This window comes from Dipodomys merriami, unplaced genomic scaffold, assembly GCF_024711535.1.
Source record: "Dipodomys merriami isolate MVZ:Mamm:240054 unplaced genomic scaffold, mDipMer1.0.p SCAF_9, whole genome shotgun sequence".
Taxonomy (NCBI): Eukaryota; Metazoa; Chordata; class Mammalia; order Rodentia; family Heteromyidae; genus Dipodomys; species Dipodomys merriami.
The window spans coordinates 20,162,613-20,190,054 of record NW_027206512.1 but is presented as its reverse complement, the minus strand read 5'-3'; the positions used below and the strand labels follow the sequence as shown (position 1 = coordinate 20,190,054).

The following is a 27,442-nucleotide window of genomic DNA, read 5'->3' as shown; positions in this document are numbered from 1 at the left end:
GCAAGTTTTCCTGGGTGGTGGTGAAGACTGAGCTAGATAATGATTAAAAGTTCTTAGCACCTGGTGCAGGTGGCTCACACCTGTAATCCTAGCTACTCAGGAAGCTGAGATCTGAGGGCTGTGGTTCGAAGCCAGCCCAGGGAAGAAAAGTCCCCAATTAACCACTCTAAAACAGGAAGTGGCATGAGGCTCAAGTGGTAGAGCACTAGACTTGAGCAAAAAGAGCTCAGGGATAGTGCCCTGACCTGAGTTCAATCTCCACACTGACCCACCCCCTTCTCCCACCCACTCCCCATAAAAAAGTACTTAGCTTGGTAAAAGCTCAATAGATAGCATCTCTTATTTCTATGCTCTGTGATCAATTTTAACACTGGTGTTAAGAGCACTTTTATGTCATTATGTAAACCAACATACGTATTCAAGGTTATCAGGGTTGCCATAATAACTAAATGATAGCTTTAGCATTTCATATATCTTCATTTTTGTAGGTCTTTTGAACTTGTGGGGAATTGAAATGGAAAGTTTATGCCTACCTAATGAAAATATCAATAGAGCTTCTCTTTGAAAGTAACCCCCCAAAAGAGAGGTGGGCAAACCCTTCTGACTGCTGGAATAGTGCTAACATTTGAAGCTGAACCCCCATACTGAGGCTCCCAGCATCTTTTTTTCGGGGGGGGGGTCGGTTGTGGGCCTGAACTCTGGGCCTGGGCGCTGTCCCTCAGCTTTCAGCTAAAGGCTAGTTACCACTTGAATCACAGCGCCTCTTCGGCTTTTTTCTGCTTATGTGGTGCTGAGGAATTGAACCCAGGGCCTCATGCATGGGAGGCAAACACTCTACCACTGAGCCACCTTCCCAGCCCCCAAGCTCCCAGCATCTTGTGGGAATTCAGGAAACATTTATGTGTTACATCCTCTTTCCGAAGAGAATTGGTAGGAGGAGGAAATCTCTTGACCTTGATGTCAAATTAATAATGTGGGTTTTTAAGGGAGTAATTATATCGTTTAAGTTTTCAGTAACGTGACAGATTTACTTACCAAGTTTCAGTTCTCTTATTTAAGTTCAACAAAGTTGTTATATATTTTGCCTACTCCTGTCCTTGGATTGGTTTAATTCACTCAGTTAACACTTAGCAAACATTTCTTGAGAAATATTAGCACCTGGAAATTCAGTGATGAACAGTAAAGACATTGTACTCCAATGTTTGTGGATATTCTGACTTTGAGTATGAATGTTTCTTTTGGGATGTTTTACATAGCAGAGCAACCTGTCTTTAGTTAGTCTTTTTTGTTTTGTTTGTTTGTTTTGGTGTGTGTAATATGTATTTTGTTTCCAAAGCCTGTGGCTTAAAGTAGAGATTGAAAATCTTGGTTGATTTTCACTGGTGCTGTTTTCTTAAACATTGGAGTTTCTTACTAAGTTTCCTCTTGTTATTCTTTACTAAAAATAACAATAAAATGGACCTCTATAAAGGCTGTTGAGTTTAGCAGAGAGGTCACAAACAGTGGAAACATTGTGACCTAGGTTTGAATGTGAGTACTGTTGCCTAGCCTGGTGATGTGTAGGGTCCATTAAGCCCTCTGTATCCAAAAAATAAGGTAATATGTGCCAGATTAAGGCTGTTTTAAGCATTCAATGATACAGTGCCCATCAAACTCACTGGCCAGGCATCTGGTGGTATTAATTGTTAATATTAAATATTTACTAAGAGTCAAACTGTCTGTAATTGCCCTTGCATTGTCTGATTGCATTTTCTTACACTACTGAAAGAGGGACACTTATTTCCTTTTTTTTTTTTTTTTTTGCCAGTCCTGGGGCTGGTACTCAAGGCCTAGGTACTGTCCTCAAGCCTTTATCTCAAGACTAGCACTCTACCATTTGAGCCACAGCTCTCCTTCCAGCTTTGGAGATAGAGATGAGAGTCTCATAGACTTTCCTGCCCGGGCTGACTTCAAACTGGGATCTTCAGATCTCAGTCTCCTGAGTAGCTGAGATTACAGACATGAGCCACTAGCGCTTGCTTATTTTCTCTTAATGCTTGTATATAGGTGGCAGGGTTAGAATCCTGTGTTATTTCTCGCCCCCTGTCTCCCCCCCACTGTTCCCTTCCCTCCCCCTTCCTCTGTCCCTCTGTCCCCCTCTCCTGTTTTTCTTGATGAACTTATTTTTGAGATTTCATTATTGTGGAATGAGAGTGGCCCTGAGAAAGTTCTCTTCTTTTCCAGACAGAATTTTTCTGGGTAGCGCAGGTTGGTTCAGAACCCTAATCCTCCTGACTCAGCTTCCTGAGTACTGGGATTTTGTGCCCAGTAGATAGTGGAAGTTTTCCCCTGTTGCTGGTGGAGGTAGTGGTACAGGAAAGGCACTATGAACATAGCAGGGTCTCTTCCCCTGCCCCTCAGATGTCTACCTGTCAAAGACCCTTCTGCCATTGAGTTCCACTTTACCCCATCAGCTTCCTATAGAAGTTCAATTAGAAGTTCAAGTTGTGAAGGGAGGGAGGAGGGACCAAGGGGAAGGGAAGATCAAGACTCTCACCATTAGGCTTGCGGAGCCTGGGGTAGGTATTGACATAGGTTCTTTTTCTCTCCAGAGAAGTTGGGGGTTGGGATGCAGGTGCAGAGAAGTACTCTAATAGAAATCAGCTATTGACATTTTATATTCTACTGACATTTGCTTAGCTCCCAGTTTCTGGAGAAATTTGAACTAAAACTTTAAATGAGAATGAATTGCAAGGTGAAGTTTGGAAACCTTATGCCATTTGCAGGAAAACAGGAAGAACTGGAGATCATCCTGTCAAGCACAATGAACCAGTCCTGAAGGCCAAATATTGCTTTTTTATTATATGTGAAATATAGAACAAAAAGGGGCATGACTGTAAAAGGGGAACTATTCAGGGGGACCAGTGGGAGAAGAGAGACGAAAAAGAAAGGGTAATGGGAAGGAGAGATCCAGTTACATCTAATTCATTATGAAAATATCACAATAAAATCCAATAAAGTTGTTTAAGGGCCATGTAATACAGAAGGGATGAATATTATATGCATCTAATAAAAATATCACAATGAAAACCATTACTTTGCACAATTAATATAGGCTGATAAAGGCTTAAAAAGTTCTGTTGGCCAATATTACTAAAACTATAGATGCCAAGGGGGAAGACAGTTAAATAAATACAATACTATATGGACACTAATATTGTTTTATATTTATTTGTTATGTTTTCTCTGTTTTGTGGTACTAGAGATGGAATCCATGGCCAACCAATGTATACCACTTGAGCCACATGCCCAAAACCTTTATTGTGTTTAGAGATGAGGCTTTTTTACCTCTCCCTGCTAAAGTCTTTATTGTTGGGCTAGATACTCTGGATTATTAATCTCTACATCCAAGACTTTCCTTCTTAAGACAGGGTTCACTTGACATCTAGAACCCCAGGGCCACTTTCTTTTTTTTTTTTTTTTTTAATTTTTATTTATAAAAAATAGGTGGGAGAAAGGTGTGGCCACATCAGGTTAAGATGTGACCTCAGCGGATGCGGATGTGACCTCTTCCAGGTGTCCCAGTTGCCTAGGTAACGCAGGTACTGAGACCTGCTGGGACCAGGCAAAGTTGGCACTGGCTGGGAAAGGCCTGGGAATGAGAGAGAGCTGGGAAGAGAGGAAAGAGAGAGAAAAGAGCCAGAAAAGAGCAGAGAGAGGGGTAAGACCAGTAGCACTCACGTGGTATTCAGGTAAGGGGTAGACTTGCTGGGACCAGGCAAGGTTGGCACACCACGTGGCTGGGAAAGAGAGAGAGCAAGAAAAGAACAGAGAGTGAGCTAGAATAGAACAGAGAGAGAAAGAAAAGAGCAGCAAGAGCAAGAGAAGAAGAGCAAGAGCAAGAGCCCCAGGGCCACTTTCTTAACCACCCTGTTTGCAGAGGCCACGAGCATGCTGAGTGTGTAGCTCTGGAGATAGGGCTGAAGCCAGGTGGTACGGAGAGGATGGACCCTTAAATGTGTTGTCTGTGGCCCTGTGTTTGCAGGAATGCCATTGGACCAGCCCTGTGCATCCTTATGAGCTGTGTTATCTCAGGGCACGATTACTGGACAATCAAACTTTGGATAGAAGGGGGGGGGGGGGGGAAGAAATCTGGAAGAAGATTCTATAAGGATCTCAGATCTCTGGTTGCCCCTGCCATCCTTAAGGCTGTGTCAGGCTGTGCACAAGCTCTACTTTAGTCATCATGACTCACAATAGAGGCATGGCTAGCTAGGAGAATGCAGGACTGTCAGTGAAGTCCCCCTCAGTTTCTTCTCTATCCCCTCCAGCCTTTCCCTCTCACATTAGCCCTTTGTGTCTGTTTCCATGGTTACCTCTTCACTTACCAGCAGCTGGAATGTGTAGTGAGAGGAGGCTGCCTCCCCTACTGAGCCAGGCCTTGCTGGGGCGGAGGCCATTGATCTGCAGCTGGATTCATGAAATGGGGTCACAGCCCAATACCGCTTCTTTGTCCTAGGTTCTGTACCTTTCCCAAGCTTGACATATCGGGGTTGCAGAGGGAGGGTGACCTGGGGACTGATGGACAACCATGCTTGGGGAATTTCCTGCCCAAGGCTAGCCTGGCTGTCCCATGACCTGCCAGACTTCTGCTTAAGGCCTTGTGTCAGTGGCCTGCAAAGGGGGAGGGGCCGGGGATGGGTTTCCGAGTTCACTCACCGGAGCTGATCACCAGAGCTGATCACTCACTGCCCCACCTGCTTTCCCTTGGACTTTGTTCCCTGAGCCATCTGTTTAAGAGTTGAGTTGACATTTGAGAGGCGGGGGCCCAGGGCTGGAGGAAGTGGTCTGAGCAGCAGGTTTTCAGCCTGGCAGACCAGGCAAGCACTAGGAAAAGAGGAAAGTGTGTGGTCGTAAGGTTTCAGCGAGTATAAACTAGCCAAGAGTATATCTTGGAGCTCACTCCTGCTGCTCTTTGGGGACTCCTCATTTGGAGTCCACTTTGGCCTCAGAGTAGACAGGACTGGTAACTGGGGGTAACTGGAGGGGAAATAGCACAAGCCTGCTGGGTGAAGGGATGTTGTCATGAGTAGAAACCACCTAGAAGCATCACTCCTGAGGAATGCAGACCTGGAGGAATGTTATGTTCTTCTGGGATTAGGAAACTTCTGGATGTCTCAGGCCCCACAGATAGCTTAATATTGGCCATCCAGATAGGGTGGACGGGGAGTTAATGGAGATCCTTGGAGCCTTGTGTGGTTGAGCCCTAGATCTGCTAGTTTGTGATCTTGATCAAGTTACTCAAACTGTGTGCCTCAGTTTCCTGTAACATGTCATAGGATTATTATAAAGATGAAATGTGTTAGATAAAAGTACATCATGTCATATTTTTACATGATGTTTTTGACAGTTCTGTGCTAATTCAGGCATAGCTTTCAACTGACTTACTTTTGTGTTGTACAGGCCAAATGTGTCTTATCTGAAATCCTTAGGATTAGAGGTGCTTCAGGGATATGGAATCTGAATATTCAGGTGATTTTACTAGTAGAGCACCCCTAATCAAGAAATCTGAAATGCTCTAGAATTCCAAACTTTGGGAGCATCATGTCAGTGATCGACACTTTTGGCTTCTGTGACATTTCAGATTTGAGATTTTCAGACGAAGATGTTCAACCTAGATATGGCTATGGGCCCAGAAATTCCAGTGATTGAGTGGGGGAGGGGTGCAGTATAAGTAGGGATGTACAAGGTGAGCAAAAAGAGAACCCACCCCATACCTCAATGCCCCATAATAATCATAAATGACAGGGGAAGCAGAACTCAGCTTAAGACTGCCTACTTAGAAATTTAAAGCAGCAAACAACCAATTCTCCACATCTTGGCTGCAATCTTGGTCTTACTTTCCATGTAAATTGTCATTAAACAGAATTAAAGCAACTTAATTTGGGAAACAGAGCATCTGGTTTACATGACAACATAGGTTAAAAATCTTTGCATTTGAGATTTGGAGACTTTAAATAACATAGAATGCCTATTATCCTAAAGAGCAGATGGCATCTTAGATATTGTGGACACGAATGCCGTTGGCACACGCGTTAACAAGGTGCAGGTGAGATCCGTTCTAAGACCCAGTAATCCTCTTGGGCAAAGTAAGGATTAGGCTCCTGACAAACAAGGCAGTGGGTTCATTTCTGCTAAGATTTCTCAGCCAGCGCCAAATTTAGCAAGGGCCTCATTTCCTCCCTGTGAATGACAGTCTTCATTTACGCGGTGCGTGAGTGCATGTGTGCGCGTGCGTGCGTGTGTGCGTGCGTGTGTGCGTGCGTGTGTGCGTGCGTGTGTGCGTGTGTGTGTGTGTGTGTGTGTGTGTGTGTGTGTGTGTGTGTGTGTGTGTGTGTGTGTGTGTTGGTCCTGGGGCTTAAATTCAGAGTCTATGTGCTGTCCCTAAGATTCTTTTGCTTAAGGCTAGCACTCTACCACGTGAGCCACTGTGCCACTCCTGGCTTTTTCTGAGTAGTTGATTGGATATAAGAGTCTTACAGACTTTCTGCCTGGGCTGGCTTTGAACTGTGATCCTCAGATGTCAGTCCCCTGGCGTTGCCACCATCCCCTGGCTCCCTTTGCATTTTTAGCATCCACAGCTCTTCTCTCAGCTGAAGCAATTTATTTGCATCTAAATGGAGGAAAGAAGTGTGGCTCCTGTGGATTTCATTTGCCCCCCCCTGGGATTTTCCAGAGCCCAAGTCCACCTTGCCTACCTGCATGAGGAGAGGGTCTCACCCGAGCCTGCCCATGGGGCAGGACTTGGGCTGCCAAAACCTGGATCCCAACCTAGGATGTTTTCAAAATGGCTATGAAGGAACATCTACTAACATGCCATTTCTGCCTGGGGCCTGAGACTCCCTGTGATTGTTGAGTTAGTTCTCTATCCTTGACCTTAAAGGAGTATTTCTTTTTAAAGTTTTTATTTTTAAGTGGTTGTACCAACGGGTTTTAATGTGTCTTTAATCAGTCATCCTTTCTATCATTCTCCTTCATCTCTCTCCATGTATCCCCTCAAGTTACCTGGTTACACACACACACACACACACACACACACACACACACACACACACACACACACACACACACACACACACACACACACACACACACACACACACACACACACACACACACACACACACACACACACACACACAGTGAATATAATGACTGTCTTTGCCCACCCTTCCTCTCTTCATTTATATCCCCCTTTCCCAACAAAACATATTGCAGGGTTTGTTTTTGTTTTGTTTTGTTCTGCTGGTCCTGGGGCTTGAACTCAGGGTCTAGGCTCTGTCTCTGAGCCTTTTTGTGCTCAAGGTTAGAGCTCTACCAGTTGAGCCACAGTGCCACTTCTGGCTTTTTCTGAGTAGTTTATTGGAGATAAGAGTCTTAGGACTTTTCTGATCAAGCTGGCTTTGAACTGTGATCCTTAGATCTCAGCCTTCTGAGTAGCTAGGATTACAGGCGTGAGCTGTTGGTGCCTGGCTACTTGTTGCAGCCTTTGAGGAAGCATTTCCTTCTCTACACTGTGTCCACGCTGCTAGTCTGTTAAGGGCCTGTTACCCCATCACCCAGCATCTCGTCACAGTGCAGTGGTGACATCCACATTGAGCTCTTTCCTGTGAGTTACAGTGATGGAATGCCAGGAGCTCCCATCTTACAATGGTTATGGTTATTACACGTCACAGGTCACCTATATTACCAGCAAGGTTCTGGGGAGCAGACACCAGCAGTGCCCAGATTTGAACTTCAGCCATGTGCTTCCAAATCGTGTGTGTGTGTGTGTGTGTGTGTGTGTGTGTGTGTGTGTGTGTGTGTGTGTGTGTGTGTGTGTGTGTGTGTGTGTGTGTGTGTCTCTAACAGGACTAGAGGTCAAGCTATCCTTTATTCCACAGAGATTGCAACATGGAGCCTGAGTATAGGAAGTGCTTATCACAAGTGTGTAGATCTTCACCAATTACGTTTTCTCAGGGTGTGTGGTGTGTGCCTCTTTCTACTTTTGCTCATAACAGTCAAAGTCGTCTAGAACAACACCCTTACTTCACACATGAGGAAAAAGTCCATGGCGCAAGTAACCTGCCATAGTGACACAGGGCCTAGGGCTAGGGCGCCTGCTTCACCACCCACACTCCTGTTTCCTAATGTTTTGTGGAAATAAGGGAAGAGATAACCATATCTTTCTTCTGATTCTGTGTTGCTGCCTGCCTTTCTGCCTGTCTGTCTTGTCTGTCTGCCTCTCTGTCTCTGTCTCTCTCTGTCTCTCTGTCTCTGTCTCTGTCTGTCTGTCTGTCTCTCTCTCTCTCTCTCTCTCTCACACACACACACACACACATACACACTAGTAGATCTTCTCAGTAGTGCTTTCCTAGAGCTCATTAGCTCTAGCACACCAATATAGTCTAGGGAAGCAGGTCAAAGGACTTTGGACTGGGATGTGTCCTAGGCAGGCATACTGCCATTTGAGCCACACTCCCTTCCACCACCCCCTAGTCCAAGATTGGGACATGTTCTGTTTGCTTCCCACTTTAGAGTAGAGTGTTCACCTTTGGTGGTCTCCACATGGTAGGTTATATTCTCCTTACCCCTCCCCCCCCACCCAGTACACCATACACTGACTGATAGCAATGGGTAGAATAACAACAGACTAAACTCTGGAACACAGTGCTTCCTATCCAGAAGGATTAGGAGAGACTGTTCAATGTACTCTTAGGATCTTTTATTTATTTAGTTATCAGTATTTTTTTGCCTGTCCTGGTGCTTGAACTCAGGTCCTAGAGACTCTCCCTGAGCTTTTGTGCACAAGGCTAGCACACTACCATTTGAGTCACATCTCCACTTCTGTTTTTTTGTGGGTAATTGGAGGTAAGAGATAAGCCAGCCAAGGTTGACTTCAAACCATGATCTTCAGATCCCAGTTCTTGAGTAGCTAGGATTACAAGTATGATCCACCAGCTCCTGGCAAGATCTTTTTTTTTTTTTTTGGGTCCAGTCGTGGGGCCGAACTCTGCGCCTGGGCGCTGTCCCTCAGCTCTTCAGCTCAAGGCTAGTGCTCTACCACTTGAGTCACAGCGCCACTTCCAGCTTTTTTTTTCTTTTTGCTTATATGGTTCTGAGGAATCGAACCCAGGGCCTCAGGCTTGCAAGGCAAGCGCTCTACCACTGAGCCACCTTCCCAGCCCTCTTTTGTTTTTTAAATAGTGTTGGGGATTGAACTCAGGACCTTGAGCATGTTGCGTAAGCATTCTCTATGGAGCCATAGTCCCAGTCCTTGGTCTGGTCTGATTTAATCTCTTTTCTCTCTGTCTCTGTCTCTCTTTCTCTTCTTTCTCCTCCTTATTCTTATTCTTGGTATCATTATTTGAGAAAAGATCTCATGACGGTAGCTCAGTCTAGCCTTCAACTTGCTATGTAGCCTAGGCTGACCTCAGCTCCCCTGGCCCCCAAACAGCATACACACCTGGCTAGTTACTCAGACTCTTATTAGACAGATATATATTGAGTATCATCTTTGAGAAAAGAATCCCAAATAAGGTTAAGAGCTTAGGCTGGGCTATTAGGTAGATCTGACTTCAAATTCTTTTTGTATCTGAGCTTAAACAACTTCCTTTGTTTCCATTTCATCATCTTTAAGGAGGTAATAGCACAAAGGCACCTGACTTGGAGATTGGTCATCAGGACTATAAGAAGCTAAGGGAGTTACAGTTTCATACTCAGCTTGGCACAAAACACTGTATTGACTTGATCAGAATTCTGTCAACTGCTGCTTTGATTCCTGCTCTCTAGGTATCATGAAGCATGTGGCTGGGGAAAGCAAGAGTGTAGACAGTTTGAGAGAGCAAATGAGAAGTAACACACTGAGGTGACTTCTCTCTCATGGTCTTGCGTACTTTCCTACCCCTACCCCATTGTGGTTTATGAGTATGTATTGTACAGTTTTTTTGCCTGTCTTACCTTTAATCTTTTATCTTTGATGTAAGTCTAGTGCCTTATCTATGAGTGTTCCATGGTTGGTTCTTAGGGACTGCTGGCTGAGTGAATAATTGAGCTGGGTATAGAAGTGGCCTAGCTTTGAGTCTCAGTGCGACCAGTATTAGGCTGTTCTTCCAAGGGCAGGAGTGCAGCCTGAGCAGGAACCTTTCAAAATCAATACTATTTCTAGGGACCTAGGAAACATTTAAACTTGGGAGAAAAGGCTTGTCTGAATTTTAATAACTTTCCACCTTCTTATGAAGCTTTCCCTTTAAGGAAGTGTGGGTATTCAATATTTGCTACTTTTTTCAAAGGAGTTCTAGGATTGTGGAGTGCAAAGGCATTATGAGATAAGAGAAAAGGCACAGCTGTTGGAGCTCGAGACTCCACTGTGGCAGCTGTGTAGCTTATAAGACATGACCTCAGGGAAGTAACTGTCCCTAGATGAGGCTGTCCCTGCATCTGTTGGGTAGGGATGAGTGGTTCCTGTTCTGAGTATCCTTTAGGGTTGTTGGGAGCCAAGTGGAATAATGTATGGGAAAGGACTTTGCAAGCTACAGTGTCTAATATTAACAAATTATAGTTGGTGCTGAATGGTCCTTTGGACATGCTTCTTGCCCTCAGTGGGCTGAGAGGCCTGCATTGAATCTTTATCAGGAGACACTGAACTTTCTCCACTGACTCTGGTTTCCCAGAAACTTTGCTTCCTTCTCCAGTGAGTCTTGCCTTTGTGTGTGCCTTTGTGTGCCAGTACTAGGGCTTAAACTTAGGGTCTGGGCACTGACCCTGATCTCTTTTTGCTCAAGGCTAGTACTCTACCACTTGCCATTTGAGCCATAGATCCACTTCTAGCTTTCTGTGATTAATTGTTTTAAGAATTTCCTGCCCAGGCAAGCTTTGAACCATGATCCTTAGCTCTCAGCCACCTGACTAGCTAGGATTACATGTGTGAGCTACCAGTGCCTGGCTTTTAAAGTAAAGCCCCCTACCAGCATAAAGTCTTCACTGCCTGGAGTTGTGTGGCTCATGCCTGTAATCCTAGCTACTGAGGAGGCTGAGATCCAAGGATCTTGGTTTAAAGCTAGCCAGGGCAGGAAAGTCTGTAAGACTCTTATCACCAATTAGCCACCAGAAAACCAGAAGTAGGGCTGTAGCTAAAAGTGATAGAGACACTAATCTTGAGCAAAAAAATTCAAGGACAGTGCTGAGGTCTTGAGTTCAAGCCCCATGACTGAACAACAACAACAAAAAAATTAGTGTGGTAGCTGGGCACCAGTGGCTCATGCCTGTAATCCAAAGTACTCAAGAGACTGAGATTTCAGAACTGCAATTCAAAGCCAGCCTGGCTGGAAAATTCAAGAGACTCTTATCTACAATTAACCAGTAAAGAGCTGGAAGAAGAGCTGTAGCTGTAGTGTAGAACACTAGCCTTGATTGAAAAAGCTAAGGGACAGCGCCCTGGCCCTGACTTCAAGCTCCAGTACTACACACACACTCACATGAACAATAATCATGTGTTGCGAAAGAGACAAAAAATGTGGAAAAACCTTTGACTCAAGCTAGTGAGAAAAATAACGAAATTAATCTTACATTCTTTACTCATTAAAATAATAGAAGATCATTGTAAACAAGTTGCAAGATGTTGAAAGTGAGAAGCATAGCATATTCCTTTTTTATTTTTATTTTTTTTATTGAGAAATAGGTTCAGAAGGGTTATAGTTACATGAGTGAGGTAATGAGTACATTTCCTATGGAGCTTTGTTACCTCCTTCTTTGTTTTTCCCCTACCATCCCGCCCCTCTCCCCTCGCAACTTTTCCCTCCCCCCCAAGTTGTAAAGTTCATTTTCAACATAGTGTCTTGTACATCTCATTGTTACAATGGGTAATCCTGTATCCTTATTTCAGCATTTTGTTATTTCCCTTCCCCTCCCCAAATTAGAAAAATGTATATACAAGATGAAGGGCACCAACATCAAATACAGTGAAAACGGGTTATACCATGGGGGAAGAACATACAAAAGAAACAAAAAAAAAATCATATAGTGCATTTTAAATACATTAAAAACAATGGCAAGAAAGAAAAAACCAGTTGTATCCCTATCTTAGGGTTCATTTCACTTAATATCATCTTATATGATCATATGTACATAGCTGTTGACCTTTTCTGCTTGTCCTAGACTTATACTAGTTATCACTTAGCATATTCTTCTTGGCATATTTGCTGTTCTTGGGGTCCCCTGAGCAAGAAGGGTGATGTGGAACAACTTAGCAGCATATGTGGCACATAGCTGAGCCTGAGAAAAAGTGCTCAATGCACAGTGATCCTAATAGGAATTTCATGAGATATGTGGCTAAGAAAACATGGCCCTCAATCAGATGTCTCTCTACTTATTTCTTACTCTTGATTTTTTTCATCTGTAAAATAAGGATCATCATAAGCTCCGTGCCAGCATGAACTGAACTACTGTCTTTAGATCTTGTTGTCTAGTCCAGTCCATGTACTGAAGCCTGCATCTGGAGTGTCCCCCATTGGAACCATGTGTTAAAAGGTTTAGTCTCCAGCGTGGTCTATTGGAAGTTGGTGGAAACTTATTTTAGAGGTAGGGCCTAGTAGGCAGTCCTTAGTTCATTGAAGGCATGGCTTTGAAAGGGATCGTGGGACCCATATTTTGTCTTCTTGCTTTCTGCTGGCTTTTTCACTCCCAGCTAGCACTCTGTATATGAGCCACACTCCCATTTTTGGATTTTTGGTTATTAATTAGACAGAAGAGTCTTGTGGATTTATTTGTCAGCTTTGACTGGCTCCAGATGTGATTCTCAGATCTCAGCCTCCTGAGTAGTTAGGATTACCGGCACTGCGCTTTCCTCTTTTTGCCCTTCCCTTCTCTTCCCATTCATGAAGTGGGCATTGTTGCTCTGCCACACACATCTGCCAGATTAGACCACCATAGGCCCAAAACTATGGGGCCAACTAGCCATGGACTGAAATGTCTAAACATGTGAGCCAAAATAAGCTTTTTTACTTTTTTTTTTAACCAGAGCAGAGTAATGATTTTATTGTCAAATAAGAGAATAAAATTTATTTTTATTATCTTTAAATAGTTGTACAAAAAGGTTACAATTCACCATGTCAGTTTATGAGTACAATGCATCTTGATCAGTATAACCCTTTCGTCATTCTCCCACATCCCTCCCAATCCCATTCATAAATGAGAGAATTTTTTTAACTTTATAAGTTGATTGTCCAAGGTATTTGTTACAGTGATAGAAAGCTAATAGACTACAATCGCAGTACATGTGAGTTTCAGTTCCATTGGTAAGAAGTAGACTTTTTTTGCCTTATTGGTCTAAGTACTTTACATGTATCCATCCATTCACACTAAACTGTTGACACCAGTGCTGTAGATGTACTTGTTTCTAAGAGAGGAAGCAGAGGCACAAAGTTAAGTGACCTGGCCAACTACACTGACTTTAGACTTTAGGTGAGAACCAGCATAGGAATGCCAGAGGCTGGCTCCAGAATCCACGTCAGCTGCATACTTACCAGAGTTGTTTCAAGCTATAGGCGCTGTTTGTTTGTAGTATGGGGCTATAAACCCTAATGATGGCACTATCAACCCTTGAGTGGGGGCCCTTGGTTTTTCTGTGCACTGGGCTTTCCATGTCAAAGGACTTTGTGGCTGAGAGTTTGAAGTCAAAGGTCAACCCCAGGTAGATTACTATTTGTTGAGATCTGCTTGGTCCTTTGGCTTCTTCTCTAAGTACCTCTCTCCTCCTTCATACAAGGTAGACATGGAGGTCAGTGGCTAAGATAAAAAGACGATTAAGAATGAGAAGTGTGCTGAGTACCAATGGTATACATCATTGTGTGCATAAACTCATTTGAGAAATTTTAGGGGAAGTTTCAGGCAAGCACGGGTGAATGTGGACACAGTTCTGGGATGGACACAGCTCATCTGAGAAGCTGAAAGATTGTGTATGGTTCTCCCAGAACACACCACGCTATATAGGGCCAGGTGGAGGAGCAGAAAGACAGAAGAAGTCCAGAAGTACACATTAATGGTCAGGCCTAGGATGAAAAGCAATCGAGGGCTGGGAAGGTGGCTCAGTGGTAGAGCGCTTGCCTTGCATGCATGAGGCCCTGGGTTCGATTCCTCAGCACCACATAAGCAAAAAGAAAAAAGCCAGAACTTTGGTGGGGGTGGGGTGGGGGGGGAGGATGGGAAGGGGAAACAAAGGAGGAGGCTACAATGCTTGATAAGGAATGTACTCATTATCTTGCCCATGTAATTGTAACCCCTCTGTACAGTATTTTCACAATAAAATAAATAAATAAATAAATCTTAAAAAAAAAAAGCCAGAAGTGGCGCTGTGGCTCAACTGGTAGAGTGCTAGCCTTGAGCTGAAGAGCTGAGGGACAGCGCCCAGGCCCAGAGTTCAGGCCCCATGACCGGACCCAAAAAAAAAAAAGAAAGAAAAGAAAAGAAAAGCAATGGAGCCAGGTGCTGGCACAAGCCTGGAACCCAGAGGCTTGGATCTGAGCATCACAATTTGAAGCTGGCCCAGGCAGGAAAGTCCGGGAGACTCTTATCTCCAATTAACCATCGAAAGGCCAGAAGTTATGGCTCAAGTGGTAGGACACCAGCCTTGAGCATAAAAGCTTAGGGAAGTGCCCAGACTATGACTTCAAGTCCTAGTGCGCGCGCGCGCGCGCGCGCACACACACACACACACACACACACACACACACACACACACACACACACACACACACACACACACACACACACACACACACACACACACACACACACGCTCTTGATAGGATACAGGCGCGCGCGCGCACACACACACACACAATCAAGCTCTAGATAGGATACAGGCGCACACACACACACACACACTCTCTCTCTCTCTCTCTCTCTCTCTCTCTCTCTCTCTCTCTCTCTCTCTCTCTCTCTCTCTCTCTCTCTCTCTCTCTCTCTCTCTCTTTCTCTCTCTCTCTTGATAGGATACGGGCCTGAGGCAAGCAGAGGGAGTGTCCAGATTGTACAGGAGAGCAAGGAAAGCACAGAAGATCAGTGAGAGGAAGCAGAACCTGGAAGGTTAAGTTTAAGATCTCTAAGTAGCAAGAATAAGGGAACTTTCAATTAAGGGCAACTCTTCGAAGAGCTCTGTAAACTTTCTCCTATATGGCCAGCCACAAGGAAATGCAGAATGGCCATGTTTGGCCGAGAACATACATCTGTACCCGAGAAGCCCAGAAAGCAGACCTTGGAGCCTCCTGAAGACGGGGTGACAGTGCTGGGACCCTGTGATAATGGCTTTAGAGGAGCGGTGGGTGAGAGGATGGAGAGGCAGCCCTGCAGTGGCTTTGCACATGGAGGACACAGAGCAGAATCAAAAAAATAAAAAAAGACCCTTAGCAAACCAGGACCGAGGAGCAGATCTTGAAGAACACCTCCAAGGGGTCCTCAGGACAAAAATGGCTCTGAGTAAATACATACTGCCTACTTAATCATGAAAAACATTTGATTTGCTTCCAAACAAAGCAACAAAACCTCCCTGAGCCAGGCTGGCTGTTTGTCCTCTGTCCCAAGAAAGCCCACACCAAAATAAATGGCTGGATTTCTTGCCTTTTTTTTTTTTTTTTTCACTACTGGGATTTTGAACTTGGGGCCTGGCAAGTACAAGGTGCTCTGCTCACTAGAGTCATGCCCTAGATCTTTTACTTTTAGTTATTCCTCTAGTAGAGCCTCATACTTCTTTGAGCCAACCTCCATTTCCTGGTAGCTGAAATTACAGGTGTATACCACCATGCCCTGCTGTTTTTTGGTGCCCCTGTCAGGGCCTGAAGGCAGGGCCTTGTGTGCTTGCCCAGCTTGTTTGCCCGTGGCTCACGCATGTAATCCTAACTACTCAGGGGGCTGAGATTTGAGGATCTCTGTTCAAAGCCAGCCCTGACAGGAAACTCCTTGAGACTCTTACCTGTGATAAACCACTCAGAAAAAGCCAGAAATGGTGCTGTGGCTCTAGTGGTCTAGCCTTGAGTACAAAGAGGCTCAGGAACACTGTCCAGGCCCTGAGTTTAAGCCCCAGGACTGACAAAAACAAGTAAATAAATTTCTGGTGCTTTGCCACTTGAGCCACACCTCCAGTCCAGAGTTTTTGCTCGTTAATTGGAGGAATGTCACAGACTTTTCTCCCCTTACTGGCTTCAAACTGCTCAGATCTCAGCCTCTGAGTAACTGGGATTACAGGTGTGAGTCAACAGTACCTAGCTTCTCTTTATTCTTTTTTTTCCTTCTGGTCCTGGGGCTTGAATTCACGGCCTGGGCGCTGTCTCTGGGCCTCCTTGTGCTCAAGGCTAGCATTCTACTGCTGGCACCACAGTGCCACTTCTAGCTTTTTCTGAGTAGCTTATTGGAGAGAAGAGTCTCACAGACTTTTCTGCTTGGGCTTCAAACCATGATCCTCAGATCTTAGCCTCCTGAGTAACTAGGAGCTACTGATACACAGCCCTGTTTGTTCTTTAGGATACAATTTGCCTTTTTTTTTTTTTTTTTAAGTTAGTCATGGGTCTTGACCTTGGTCTGTGTGCTGTCCCTGAGCTCTTCAGCTCAAGGTTAGCACTCTACCACTTGAGCCACAGCGCCACTTCTGGTTTTCTCATGTTTAATTGGAGATAGGAGTCTCATGGACTTTCCTGCCCAGGCTGGCTTTGAACCCTGATCCTCAGATCTCAGCATCCTGAGTAGCTAGGATTACAGGCATGAGCCACTGGTGGTTTTGCTAACTTTTGCCTCAGCTGGGCACAAACTGTGATCCTCCTATCTCCACCTTCCACGTAGCTGAGATTCGCATTTTACTCACCCCCAGATTCTGTTTTCAAAAGAAATTGATTCATAGCCTCATCTAGAAAGTGATTTATAGAGACTCTCAGGTGACTATAAAGATGTGATGTGAACAATTTCTTTTTATGAGGGCATAGCGGTTCATATTGGAAGCATTACACAACATTATACAACACCCTATAATTAGCAAATACTATAAACCATTCACTACTCCCATCCGTAGCAAAAGTTAGCAAGGTACTATCTCAAAGAACAAGAAGGGTCCCTGGTAGCACATGCCTGTAATCCCAGCTATGCTGACCTTGGTAGGAGGTGGTTTAAAAACAAAAGCCAGTTGGGGACTGTGAACCTGGCTGAGGGTACACTCTTATTGAAGCAGGCTGTGTATACGTGAGCAATTCCATGAGGCGATAAGTGCAGTGGAGAGAACCGTCACGTGGCAGGAAAGAGCATTTGTGTCAGATAAGGCAGCCTCTGCGGTGATGTTTGACCTGGGAACAGAAGGCTAAAGAGTAGCCAGCTTTACAAAAAGAACTGAGAGGGATGCTTCCGATGGGAGGAGGCCTGTGTGACAGCAAAGAGTGTGGGTTGGGAAATCCAGGGGTGCAGGGGAGGGGTGCAGCACAGTGACGGGTAGAGATTGGGAGGTGGGGAAGTGAGGCCAGCCTCTTGAGGCTGTAGAAGCCAAGATAAGCAACTTGGAATGTACCCGAGTGCAGAGAGAAGCCACAGGGTTTGATTGGAGGAGGACAGCAGCCAGTGGTGTCTTCTAAAGGTCATCTTGGTGGCTACCAGACCCTGGACTAAAGGGCAGGGCCAGCCAGGAGTCCACAGTGTGAGCCATACAACTAGAAATGGCCGACTCTGCCATACAAGCCAGCAAACAGCAGTGAGGCGTGGCTCCACCCCTCACCCCTCCCACAGCTCCATGGAAACCAACAAGGCAAAGGACCTGCTGGCTCCTCCTTCCTCCTTCCTTCGGCCTTCCTGTCCTGGGAGTTTTATAGTGCTCACACAGGCCAGGGGAACGGAATGAGCTGGAACATTCTCTTCTATATTGGCAAAAGCTCAGGTCAGAAAGCAGTTAATGGCCTCTGTTGAAATACAGGCAAGCTCATATTCAGGAGTTATGATCACGAAGGGAGAAGCGCATCCTCATCGCGGCAGACAGAAATGCGGATATGGTTGGCCTAGCTGGCTTCCTTTTTCTTTAAAACAAAAGCAAAAAAACCACATCAGGCCTTGGCTTTTCCACCCAAGGCTGGTGCTCTATCACTTGAGCCACACCCCCACTTCTTTTTGCTAGTTAATTTAAGATAAAAATGTCATAGACTCTCCTGCTCAGGCTGGCTTCAAACTATGGTCCTCAGATCTCAGCCTCTGGAATAGCTAGGATTACAGATGTGAACCCTGGAGCCTGGCTGCTGGCTAGCTTCTTCATGGATAAGGAGAAGAGACATGGTGGGTCGTTTGTGGCTGTGGAATGGCCAGCAGCAATGTCTTCATCATACAGCCCCAAGAAATGTCTCATTAGTTTTGCCAACAAGTTAGCTAGTGAATTAAAAGGAGATTGGAGGGACGGAAGGTGGTGGATGTGTCCCCCAACCTGCTGATCATTCAGCAAGTGCTGGCCCAGTACACACCAGGCCGGCTTGTCTTTACTGAAGTGGTAGGAGGGGGACCCTGAAGTGGGGTGAATTTCTTGGACTGATGCTTTGTCTGCTGAGTGGGGCACACCTGACCTCCCACCTTGGCTGTGTTGGGCAATCACCCAGAAGGAAAGGCGCCAAAGTGGCCACAGAGGTATCAATTCCCACCATGCCAGTTAGCGGGGGAGCCTGTAGCATGTGGGAACATGTGTTCTGGAGACAGTGTGCATTTGCTGTGGGGGTGAGGTAGGGAGAGAGAGGGCATGGTAATTCCAGGGCTCTGAGGTGATGGGCCTACCCACACTCATTTCAGGACTGTCTTCCATCAAAATTCACCAGGGGATTTCTTTTGATTAGAACATAGGAATTTTTGAGTCAGGCATTGAAGCGCATACCTGTAATCCCAGCTTACTTGTGAGGCAAACATGGGGAGGCTCATAGGTAGAAGCTAGCCTGGGCAAAATGTTTGTGGGCTGCCCTATCTCAACCAAATAAAGCTGGGTGTATATCATTCCAACCAGGTAGAAGGTATAAATAGGAGGACAACAGTCTAAAAAAGGAAAACACTAGGGACTGGGAAGGTGGCTCAGTGGCAGAGCGCTTGCCTTGCATGTCTAAGGCCCTGGGTTCTATTCCTCAGCATCCCATAAGCAAAAAGAAAAAAGCTGGAAGTGGTGCTGCCACTCAAGTGGTAGAGTGCTAGCCTTGAGCTGAAGAGCTGAGGGACAGCACCCAGACCCAGAGTTCAGGCCCCATGACCAGACTCAAGAAAAAAAAAAAAGGAAAACACCATGTAAATTTCTAATGTTTGTAGCAAGGTATAGTGATGCGTGCCTGTAATCCACACGACTCACGAAGCAGAGGCAGGAGGATCTTGAGTTCCAGGCCAGCCCAGACCAAGGTTGCAAGACTCAGTCTCAAAAACAAAAGCATGGAATAATGGCTCAAGTAAGTTCAATCCTCAGAACAGGGAACAACAACAACAACAAAAGATCCAGGTTATTCACAGCAGAAAATAGAAGTGTGAGGAAAGGTGTGATCTGGGTGCTGGTGGTTCCTTTGACACTCTCTGCAGCCTAGATCATGTGGTTCGGCTTCCATGTGCCCACTTGGGTTCTTAGACCTCTTTCTGTCAGGCATCCACGGCCCGCTCATTCCAGGCAGCGGCATGAGAATTAGCTGGAGGCTGCTGTGGCTTCGCTTGGACGTTCCAATCAGCCCAGTAGGTTCCCGGGAGTCTCGCGCCCAGTTGCCTTGCCCCACCTGGCTCTGAGGTGGCAGGTGGCAAGGTAGCATGACTGGAGGGCAGTGCACCTCAGCGTGGAAGGGCCCACACACTGGAAATCTCTACAGGGCTGACGCACACTTGTGTTCTTCCTTCCCTTTCCCATGGCCTGTTTGTCCTGCCAGGCCTTCACTGGGCAGCCAGAAGCCCTGGCCTCTCCCTGTCTCTAGGAAACTCCCAGACAAGGAGGGAAGGAGGAGGAGAATCACTCAACCTCCAGCAGCGAAGCCATTGTGCAGAAAAGACAGAGCCAACAATTGTGGTTTAGGCCAAAAATGAGGAAGTTATTAAATGCCACAAAGGTTTTGTGACAGTCAGGCCTGGCCCTGATTGTTTTCTCCAAACTGATGACCTGAAAATCTAGAGGAGACCTGGAAAGTTTGAAGTCTGACCCTTGCTGTCAGGTGGTCTTGGAACATGCTTTTTTATATCTGGCCTGGGCGATGTCCCTCAGCTCTTCAGCTTAAGGCTAGTGCTCTACCAATGGAGCCACAGCACCACTTCTGGTTTTTTGAGTGGTTTATTGGAGATAAGAGTCTCACATACTTTCCTGCCCAGGCTGGCTTTGAACCATGATCCTCAGATCTCAGCCTCCTGAGTAGCTAGGGTTATTACAGGCATGAGCCACCGGCCCTCTGCTCATATACTCTTTATATTTGGCATTAGATAATGGTATTTTACAAGTACTCTACCACTTGAGCCACCACCCCCCCCCCCCACCCCCAGCCCTTTTGCTTTAGTCTATTTTCAGATAGTCTTTTTCTAACTTGCCAACCTGGCCTCAAACCATGAGCTACCTACTTCTTGGCTCCTTAGTAGCTGGAATAAGGTGTGAGTCACCATGGCCAGCCAGGTGAGGTACCTATGAGTCTACCTTTCCTCCTCAATTTAAGCCAAATTGACTTAGGGATTGTTGCCTCTGAAGATCGTGTGAGAATTTCTAAGTTGAGATTAGATGATGGATTTTGCAGCAGGTTTCAAGTACCTCGGCCTCTTATACTCTTCCCAGTAGAAATTAGGTCTTTTTGATAGTAACTGCTTTACATAATGTCTTAAGCTGACAATTGCGCTACGATGAAGAAAAGTATGGTCTGGGATATAGCTCAGTGGCAAAGCGCTTGCCTAGCAAGTGTAATGACCTGGGTTTGGCCCCCCTCCCCCCAGTACCAAAAAAGGAGGAAAAAAAAGAAAATAATGATGAAAATTGCTTATTAAGCATATACCATGTGCACTAGACAATACTCTCTAGAAATTTTGTAGCAACTCTGAAATATAAGCATTATAATACTAGCTAATTTACTGAACAATTAATGTTCCAGACTCTGTTCTAAATGTTTTCCTAGTGATGAGTGAGCACAAAGTGTCACATCACCCACCAGTGGGCAGAGCCAGGGTGACCTGCAGGCACAACTTCTACCCATTACTCACTCTTATCTATGTTTTACTACAGCTCAGGGTTTGTAAGTCTTTAGATTTCAAGTCTAGAATTAGGTTGAGTATCTTAGAAACCAGGAATCCTAAATTTGAGAAATGTGAGGTCCAGAAGAAGGTGGTAACACTTAGATACAACTAAGTATAGGTTCTGCATTACTATAATGACATCCCCATGACCGGCTGATATCATAAAGAAAAGAGTCTGGCTGAGGGGATGGTTGTGCAGACTGAGAGTACAAGACAGGACAGACCCACGGATATGGCCTCCATTGAGGCTCCTGGCTGCACCACATCCTGGCAGATTGCATCCTGGGTTGAGGATATGCTTGGCTGCACCATATCCTAGTAGGGTGTCCTGGCAGGAACTGGCACAGAGCAAAGTTGCTATCACTATAACACTGGGAGCCAGAGAGCAATTTAGGGGCCCTGCCTGCTCTTCCATCTCCTTTGGAGATCTACCTTAATTACTTCCAAGTACAGGGTTGTCAGTCACCTCCCCCAAGGTTCCACCCCTTGGAGATCCTGCTACAACAATCATCAGTCCTCAGGAGACAGGCTGAAACACTACCCATACCGTAGCACTAAAGCAATGAAGAAAACTGTGGATGGGAAATAGAGCTGCTAGCCTTCGGTTCATCCCCTCTGTGCCCTAAAAGAAAGAGATGCTTTTTTTTGCTTTCGAATTAAAAAAAAACCGAGAGCTCTTTTGCTCCCATTCCTACCATGTTCCAGAAAATCTGAGGCCAGATGGACGGCTTATTCCTAACAGCTGTTAGGTAATCCTGCCATTGGCAGAGGAGGGGTGCCCTCATTTATGCCCTCCCCAGATTCCTACTGGCCGGCTGACCAGCTGGATCTCCGAGGCTTAGAAAAATCCTTGAAGACAGAAACTGAACACACACCCACCATGCTCAGAAAACTGGGATGGTGACAATGTTCACTTCAAAGCCTGAGGCAGAGGACAATGTGATTAAAGAGCAGTGTCTGCAAACTCTGGACCCCGAAACTCTCTCAAGCAGTATGTGCATGTTCCCCTGGGAGAAGGGAGGAAAGCATTTATGGGAAAAAGCTTAGGAACTGGGGGTGGGAGGGTGGGCTGAAATGGACACAGGAAGACTTGCTTCCCAGCACAGTGGAATCTAAACAATCTGAAATAGTCAGAGCTCAGGATTTGGCATGTGCGCCTGAGCTGCCTGCCACCCACTGACTAGACCAGGGCTTGCCTCACATTGAACTTGAGATGTGAGCCAATGACTTGGTTTCAGGGAATCACCTTGATTGATGGTTCACAGCAGGGAGTTGTCTTTCCCTTATTTGTCAGGATTAAAGTATAGGAGAAAGTAGGTGGTGTTGGTTGTTCCCACTTGTTATCCCAGCTATTCAGGAGGCTAAGATCCTGAGGATTGAGGTTCAGAGACAGTCTGGGAAGAGAAGTTCATGAGATTCTAATCTCCATTTAACCAGCAAAACGCTGGATGTGAAGGTATGGCTCATTTAGCCTTGAAGGGGGGGAGGGGAAAACCAAACAAGAGTGAAACTCTTGAGGTCAAGCTATGGTACCAGTATGAAAATTAAATAAATTTAGTAAGTTAAGAATAGGAGAAAGTTTCTTCAAAACAGTTCATATGGGGTTGGAGATGAAGCTCAGGTAGAATGTTTGCCTGGCATGCCCAAGGCCCTGGGTTCCACCCTTAAAAAGTACAAAAAAATTAAATCAAGCAGTTATTGTGTCTTCCTCCTTATTGAGATAATCTGAGTTTTAAAGACAGCTCACGGGAAGGCAAAAGAGCCTCCCTCACAGTGGGCTTCTTTAGGGTTGAGATCTTTGTTGGCCCACACTTGGCACCCTGCCCTCAGCCTTGCTGCCTTTTCCTGACTTCAAAGTCCACTTTCCTGTCACATGCATTTGTTATGTGAGTTGTTATGTATACTCATCCTGCTGGTGAACAACATTATGCTCAGTTTCTTCTTTCCCTATTTCTGACAGAGATGTGTGTGCAGACCCAGGCCGTGCAGACCCTGGCACCTCTGACTCCTCCAGCCCAGAGCATCTCACCTCTGGCCTCCAACACAAGAAAGCAGCGTGGTCTGCTGGGGTTAAACTTCGGCTAAAACACAGGTAAGAGGAATGGAAGTCAGTGCCAAACCATGCAGGAAAAAACCCAACTCCTAGAACAGGGCATAGGGAAGGATGGTTTGATATACAGGAGAGAGAGAGGGGAGGAGGGAGAGGGAGAGAGGGAGAGGGAAGAAGGGAAGGGGGAAAGGAAAGAGGGGACTGGGGAGAGAGGAGAGAAAGAAAAAGGAAACCAGAGGTGGCTCAAGAGTTTTCACTCTTCCTTCTGAGTTACTCTCAAGTTTCTGGGAAGTCAGATGTATATGAGGCAAGTTTTAAAAGTACAATTACAATCCCAGGAGTTAGTGGCTCAGGTCTGAAATCTTAGCTACTTGTGAGGCTGGATCACAGTTCCAGGCCAGCCTGAGCAGGGAAGTTCACAAGACTCCATCTTCATGGAAGGAAGCTGGACAAAATGGTGCCTATCTGTCATCTCAGCAATGAGTGGGAACCTAAAGTAGGTGGAGTGTGACTCAGGTGTACACCTGAGTGGGAAGCGAGACCCTGATCTGAAAATAACCAGTGAAGAGCAGGGCTAGAGGTGTATCTCAAGTGGTAAGTGCCAGCCTAGCAAGCATAAGGTCCTGAGTTCAAATCCCAGTACTGGCTCCAGAAAACCACATTTATAATTGCTTTTAAAACTAGAATTTAGTCCGTTTTATACAATTTGTCTTTGAACTAGTCTTTAACACTTAACCATCTCTAGCTGAGAAATATCTGGGATGTCAGTGATGTCAGTCTTACAGATCTGCTGCCTGAGCCAGTGTGGGTCAGGCTGGAGAGTCAGTGCACCTGAGTGCTTTCTAGGTGTGAGATGTGTACTACTGCTCTGCGTGTTTCATGAAATCTCATACCCATTCTGTGAGGCATGTACTTAGGAGAACATTTGAACTAGGAGCCAGGGAGGCTGAATTCAGGCCTTTGGGCCAAGCCTGTACCATTACACTCTATTGCTTCACTATTGGAATTGTTGAGAATTTGATGAGATAATGCACTTAGAGCATTGAGCATGGTGGTAATCCCAGATTCTCAGGAAGTGAAGACAGGAGGTTGGCAGTTGTAGTTCAGCTGTGCAAAAGGAAGATCCTATCTCAGAAATAAGGTAGGTGGTCATGGAGATGCATGCCCCAGCTACTTGGGAGAGAGAGGCAGGAAGATGGAAGGTCAAGGCCAGTCTGGACAAAATCAGCACAGTTTCCCTCTGAAAAATACAAAAGAGAGAAAGGATTAGGCATGTGGCTCAAGAGGTAAAGCTCTTTTGAGACCTTCAGTTCAATCTCTAGTAAAATGCTTTATAGGAAGCCTAGTTATAGAGAGTGAGATGGTTTAATGCAGTTCTAATGCATACCTGACACAATTAATTGACAAAAAAAGGTTAGGCTTGGCTTATAGTTGTGGAAGTTCCAATCTAAGATGATTGCTTCTCGGCCTCTGGTAGGGGTGATGGATGGCAAGGCAGGGAGCTCAGCTCGTGATGGGGCAAACTCCTCAGCAGGAAGAGGCAGCATCCCACAGTTCCTTTGAGGGCACACCCTAGTGACTTAAGGACCTCCCTCTGGCCCCCATCTCCTATAGACCCCACCCCTCCCATCTGCCGCACCCTGGGGAATCAAGCCTTTCACACATGGAAAGACCTTGGGAGACATAAGTTGTCCAAACTATTGCAGGCACTCATCCCTGTCAGGCTCACATTCATCAGCACAGGAATCATGTGCCAGCACGAAAGATGGCATAATGTAGGGCATCATCCTGGGCAGTGAGACCAGAACGCTAAGCTCCGTTCTGCCTCTCACTGTATAACTACAGGTTGTGTGTTAAGGTCTCTCTACCTGCAGTCTGTAAAGTGACCCTAACTGAACCACCTTCCAGGGTTACTGAAAGGACTGAAAAGCGAAGACACTAAAACACTTAGGATTGTGCCAGGCACGACAAATACTCAACAGATGCTGGTTATGATCATTTTTGTTTGTTTTTTTCTCTTTCTGTGCTGGTACAGGCACTTGAATTCAAGGCCTGGCTGCTGTTTCTTAGCTTTCAGTGCCCAAAGCTGGTGGTCTACTTGTAACAGCTCTACTTCTGGTATTATGCTAGCTAATTGGGGTGAAGGGTCTCAGGAACTTTTCCTGCCTAGTTGGGCTTTGAACCTCAATCCTTAGATTTCAGCCTCCTGAATAACTAGGATTACAGGAGTAAGCCACCTGTACCCATCAGTTAACATTATTTTCCAATATCCTGATTTAGGAGGTGTCTCTGATAGCCATGTTTACCTGCAGGCCTCAGAACATGGCTCAAGTAGTAGAGTACCTGCCAAGCATGTGCAAGGTCCTGAATACTACAGAAAAAGTAAGCGTGTTGACTTGCATTATCTGCAAGCAAGCATTATAAATTTGCATTTATGCTAATCAGAATTTACATGCTTGAACTGTCTACATTTAGAATATTCAAATATACCTCAAATGTATTTGTTATATATAAATATTTGAGTCTGGGGTTTACATTGAGATTCTTTATAATACTTGATTTGAAGAAAAAAAACATTCAAAAGCACTTTGGTCATTAGAGATGTAAAGAAACAACTGCTGGTGACCTGGGACCAGGTTGGAATAGGGTGAGAATCTCAGCCACAACTGAGCCAGCTGGCAGGGTTGCCCAAGCAGCAGAAGCCCCAGTGTCATGGCTCCTTCGGCTTCCTGGCACCTTCACAGGGCAGACTCAGCTTTCTCCACAGGAATCCTCGGGGCCCTGTAGGTTTGTCACTGGTTTCAGTGCTAGTGTGGAGACCTCCAGGTCAGGAGGACTATGATCAAGACCCTGCCCTGAGCCAGTGCAATGGGACAAGAGAAAGACAGAATCAGTAGCAGAGGGGAGTAGTGTGGGGTATTTGTTGGGCCATTAGCCAGACTGGGAAGGCAGAAAGAGCAGGGACTACCCCAGAGTAGAGAGACATATCACACAACTTAGGTGTGAGCTTCCCACACTTTAAAAGTTAAATGAAACCAGTGCATGAAATGCATATCTGTATGTTGTCCTAACCACAAAGAACTGTCTTTAAAACTAGTCTGGGGTTGAGCCCTATGACACACACCTATCATCTCAGGACTAGGAAGCCTAAAGGGGGAGGATCACTTGCACCCAGGACATTTTTTTAATTGTGAAAATACCGTACAGAGGTATTACATGGGCAAGATAATGAGTATAGTTCTTATCAAGCATTGTAGCCTCCTCCTTTGTTTCCCCTTCCCGTCCTCCCCCCCTTCCCCCCCACTCGATCCTCTCCCCCCGCCAGGAATTTTAAGTAGCTGTGTAAAGGAGTAACCATTTAACCAGTAAGTTTATGAATGAAGTGCATTTTGATCCATATCACCCATTTCAGCGAGCTCCCTCATCTCTTCCAACCCCATACCTCCCCTCAGTTTTCCTAATTTTGTAGGCTATGCATTGGATTTTATGACTGCATTCTCCTCTTCTTTCTTCTTCTCTTCTTTCGTCTATCCCCTCCCCTTGATCCCACCCTCCCTGGTATTCATTTTGCCTGACTATGTTTGTCTTTCTAAGGGATTATACCATTTGACTTCTCCCCTGAAAATCCCGTATTTTGGTCAATGCATTTGTGTACACTTGATAGACAACCTCGATGTATTTGCTTATGTATCTATAAACTAGTTCTAGCTTCCACATATGAGAGAAAACATGAGTCCTTCGTCTCTCTGGACCTGACTTAACGTAACTCTTCCCAGGTCCATTCATTTCTTTGCAAATGATGTAGTATTCTCCCGAATGGATGAATTGCCTATACATACCACATACACTACATTTTCTTGGTCCATTCATCCACTGAGGGACATCTCGGCTGTTTCCATACCTTGGCTATAGTGAATAGTGCTGCCGTGAATATGACTGTGCAGGGTTGAGTCCAGGAATTTGAGACCAGCCTAGAAACAGGTGATACTCCTTTCCCCGCAAAAGCCAGAAGGAAGCTAGCAGGGCTATCATCATCACAGGCAAGTCTAGCCATCAGTGTAAAGGGAGTATGTAAAGGGAGTATGTAGTGGAAGGGTACAGGTAAACCCACAGTTCCTTTTTAAATATCCATAAAGGTAGACAAGA

The 27,442-nt window shown here is 45.4% G+C and overlaps 1 protein-coding gene across 7 annotated transcripts in view; it reads left to right on the top strand.

Moving 5' to 3' along the window:
* The window catches only part of Shroom3 (shroom family member 3), a 310,920-nt gene that overhangs the window by 229,115 nt on the left and 54,363 nt on the right, over nucleotides 1-27,442 (top strand). For all 7 annotated transcript variants that reach the window (XM_070012980.1, XM_070012979.1, XM_070012985.1 and 4 more), the window contains one exon: nucleotides 23,207-23,338. In XM_070012980.1, the coding sequence (XP_069869081.1) occupies nucleotides 23,207-23,338 (132 nt within the window). The remainder of the gene's footprint in view (nucleotides 1-23,206; nucleotides 23,339-27,442) is intronic.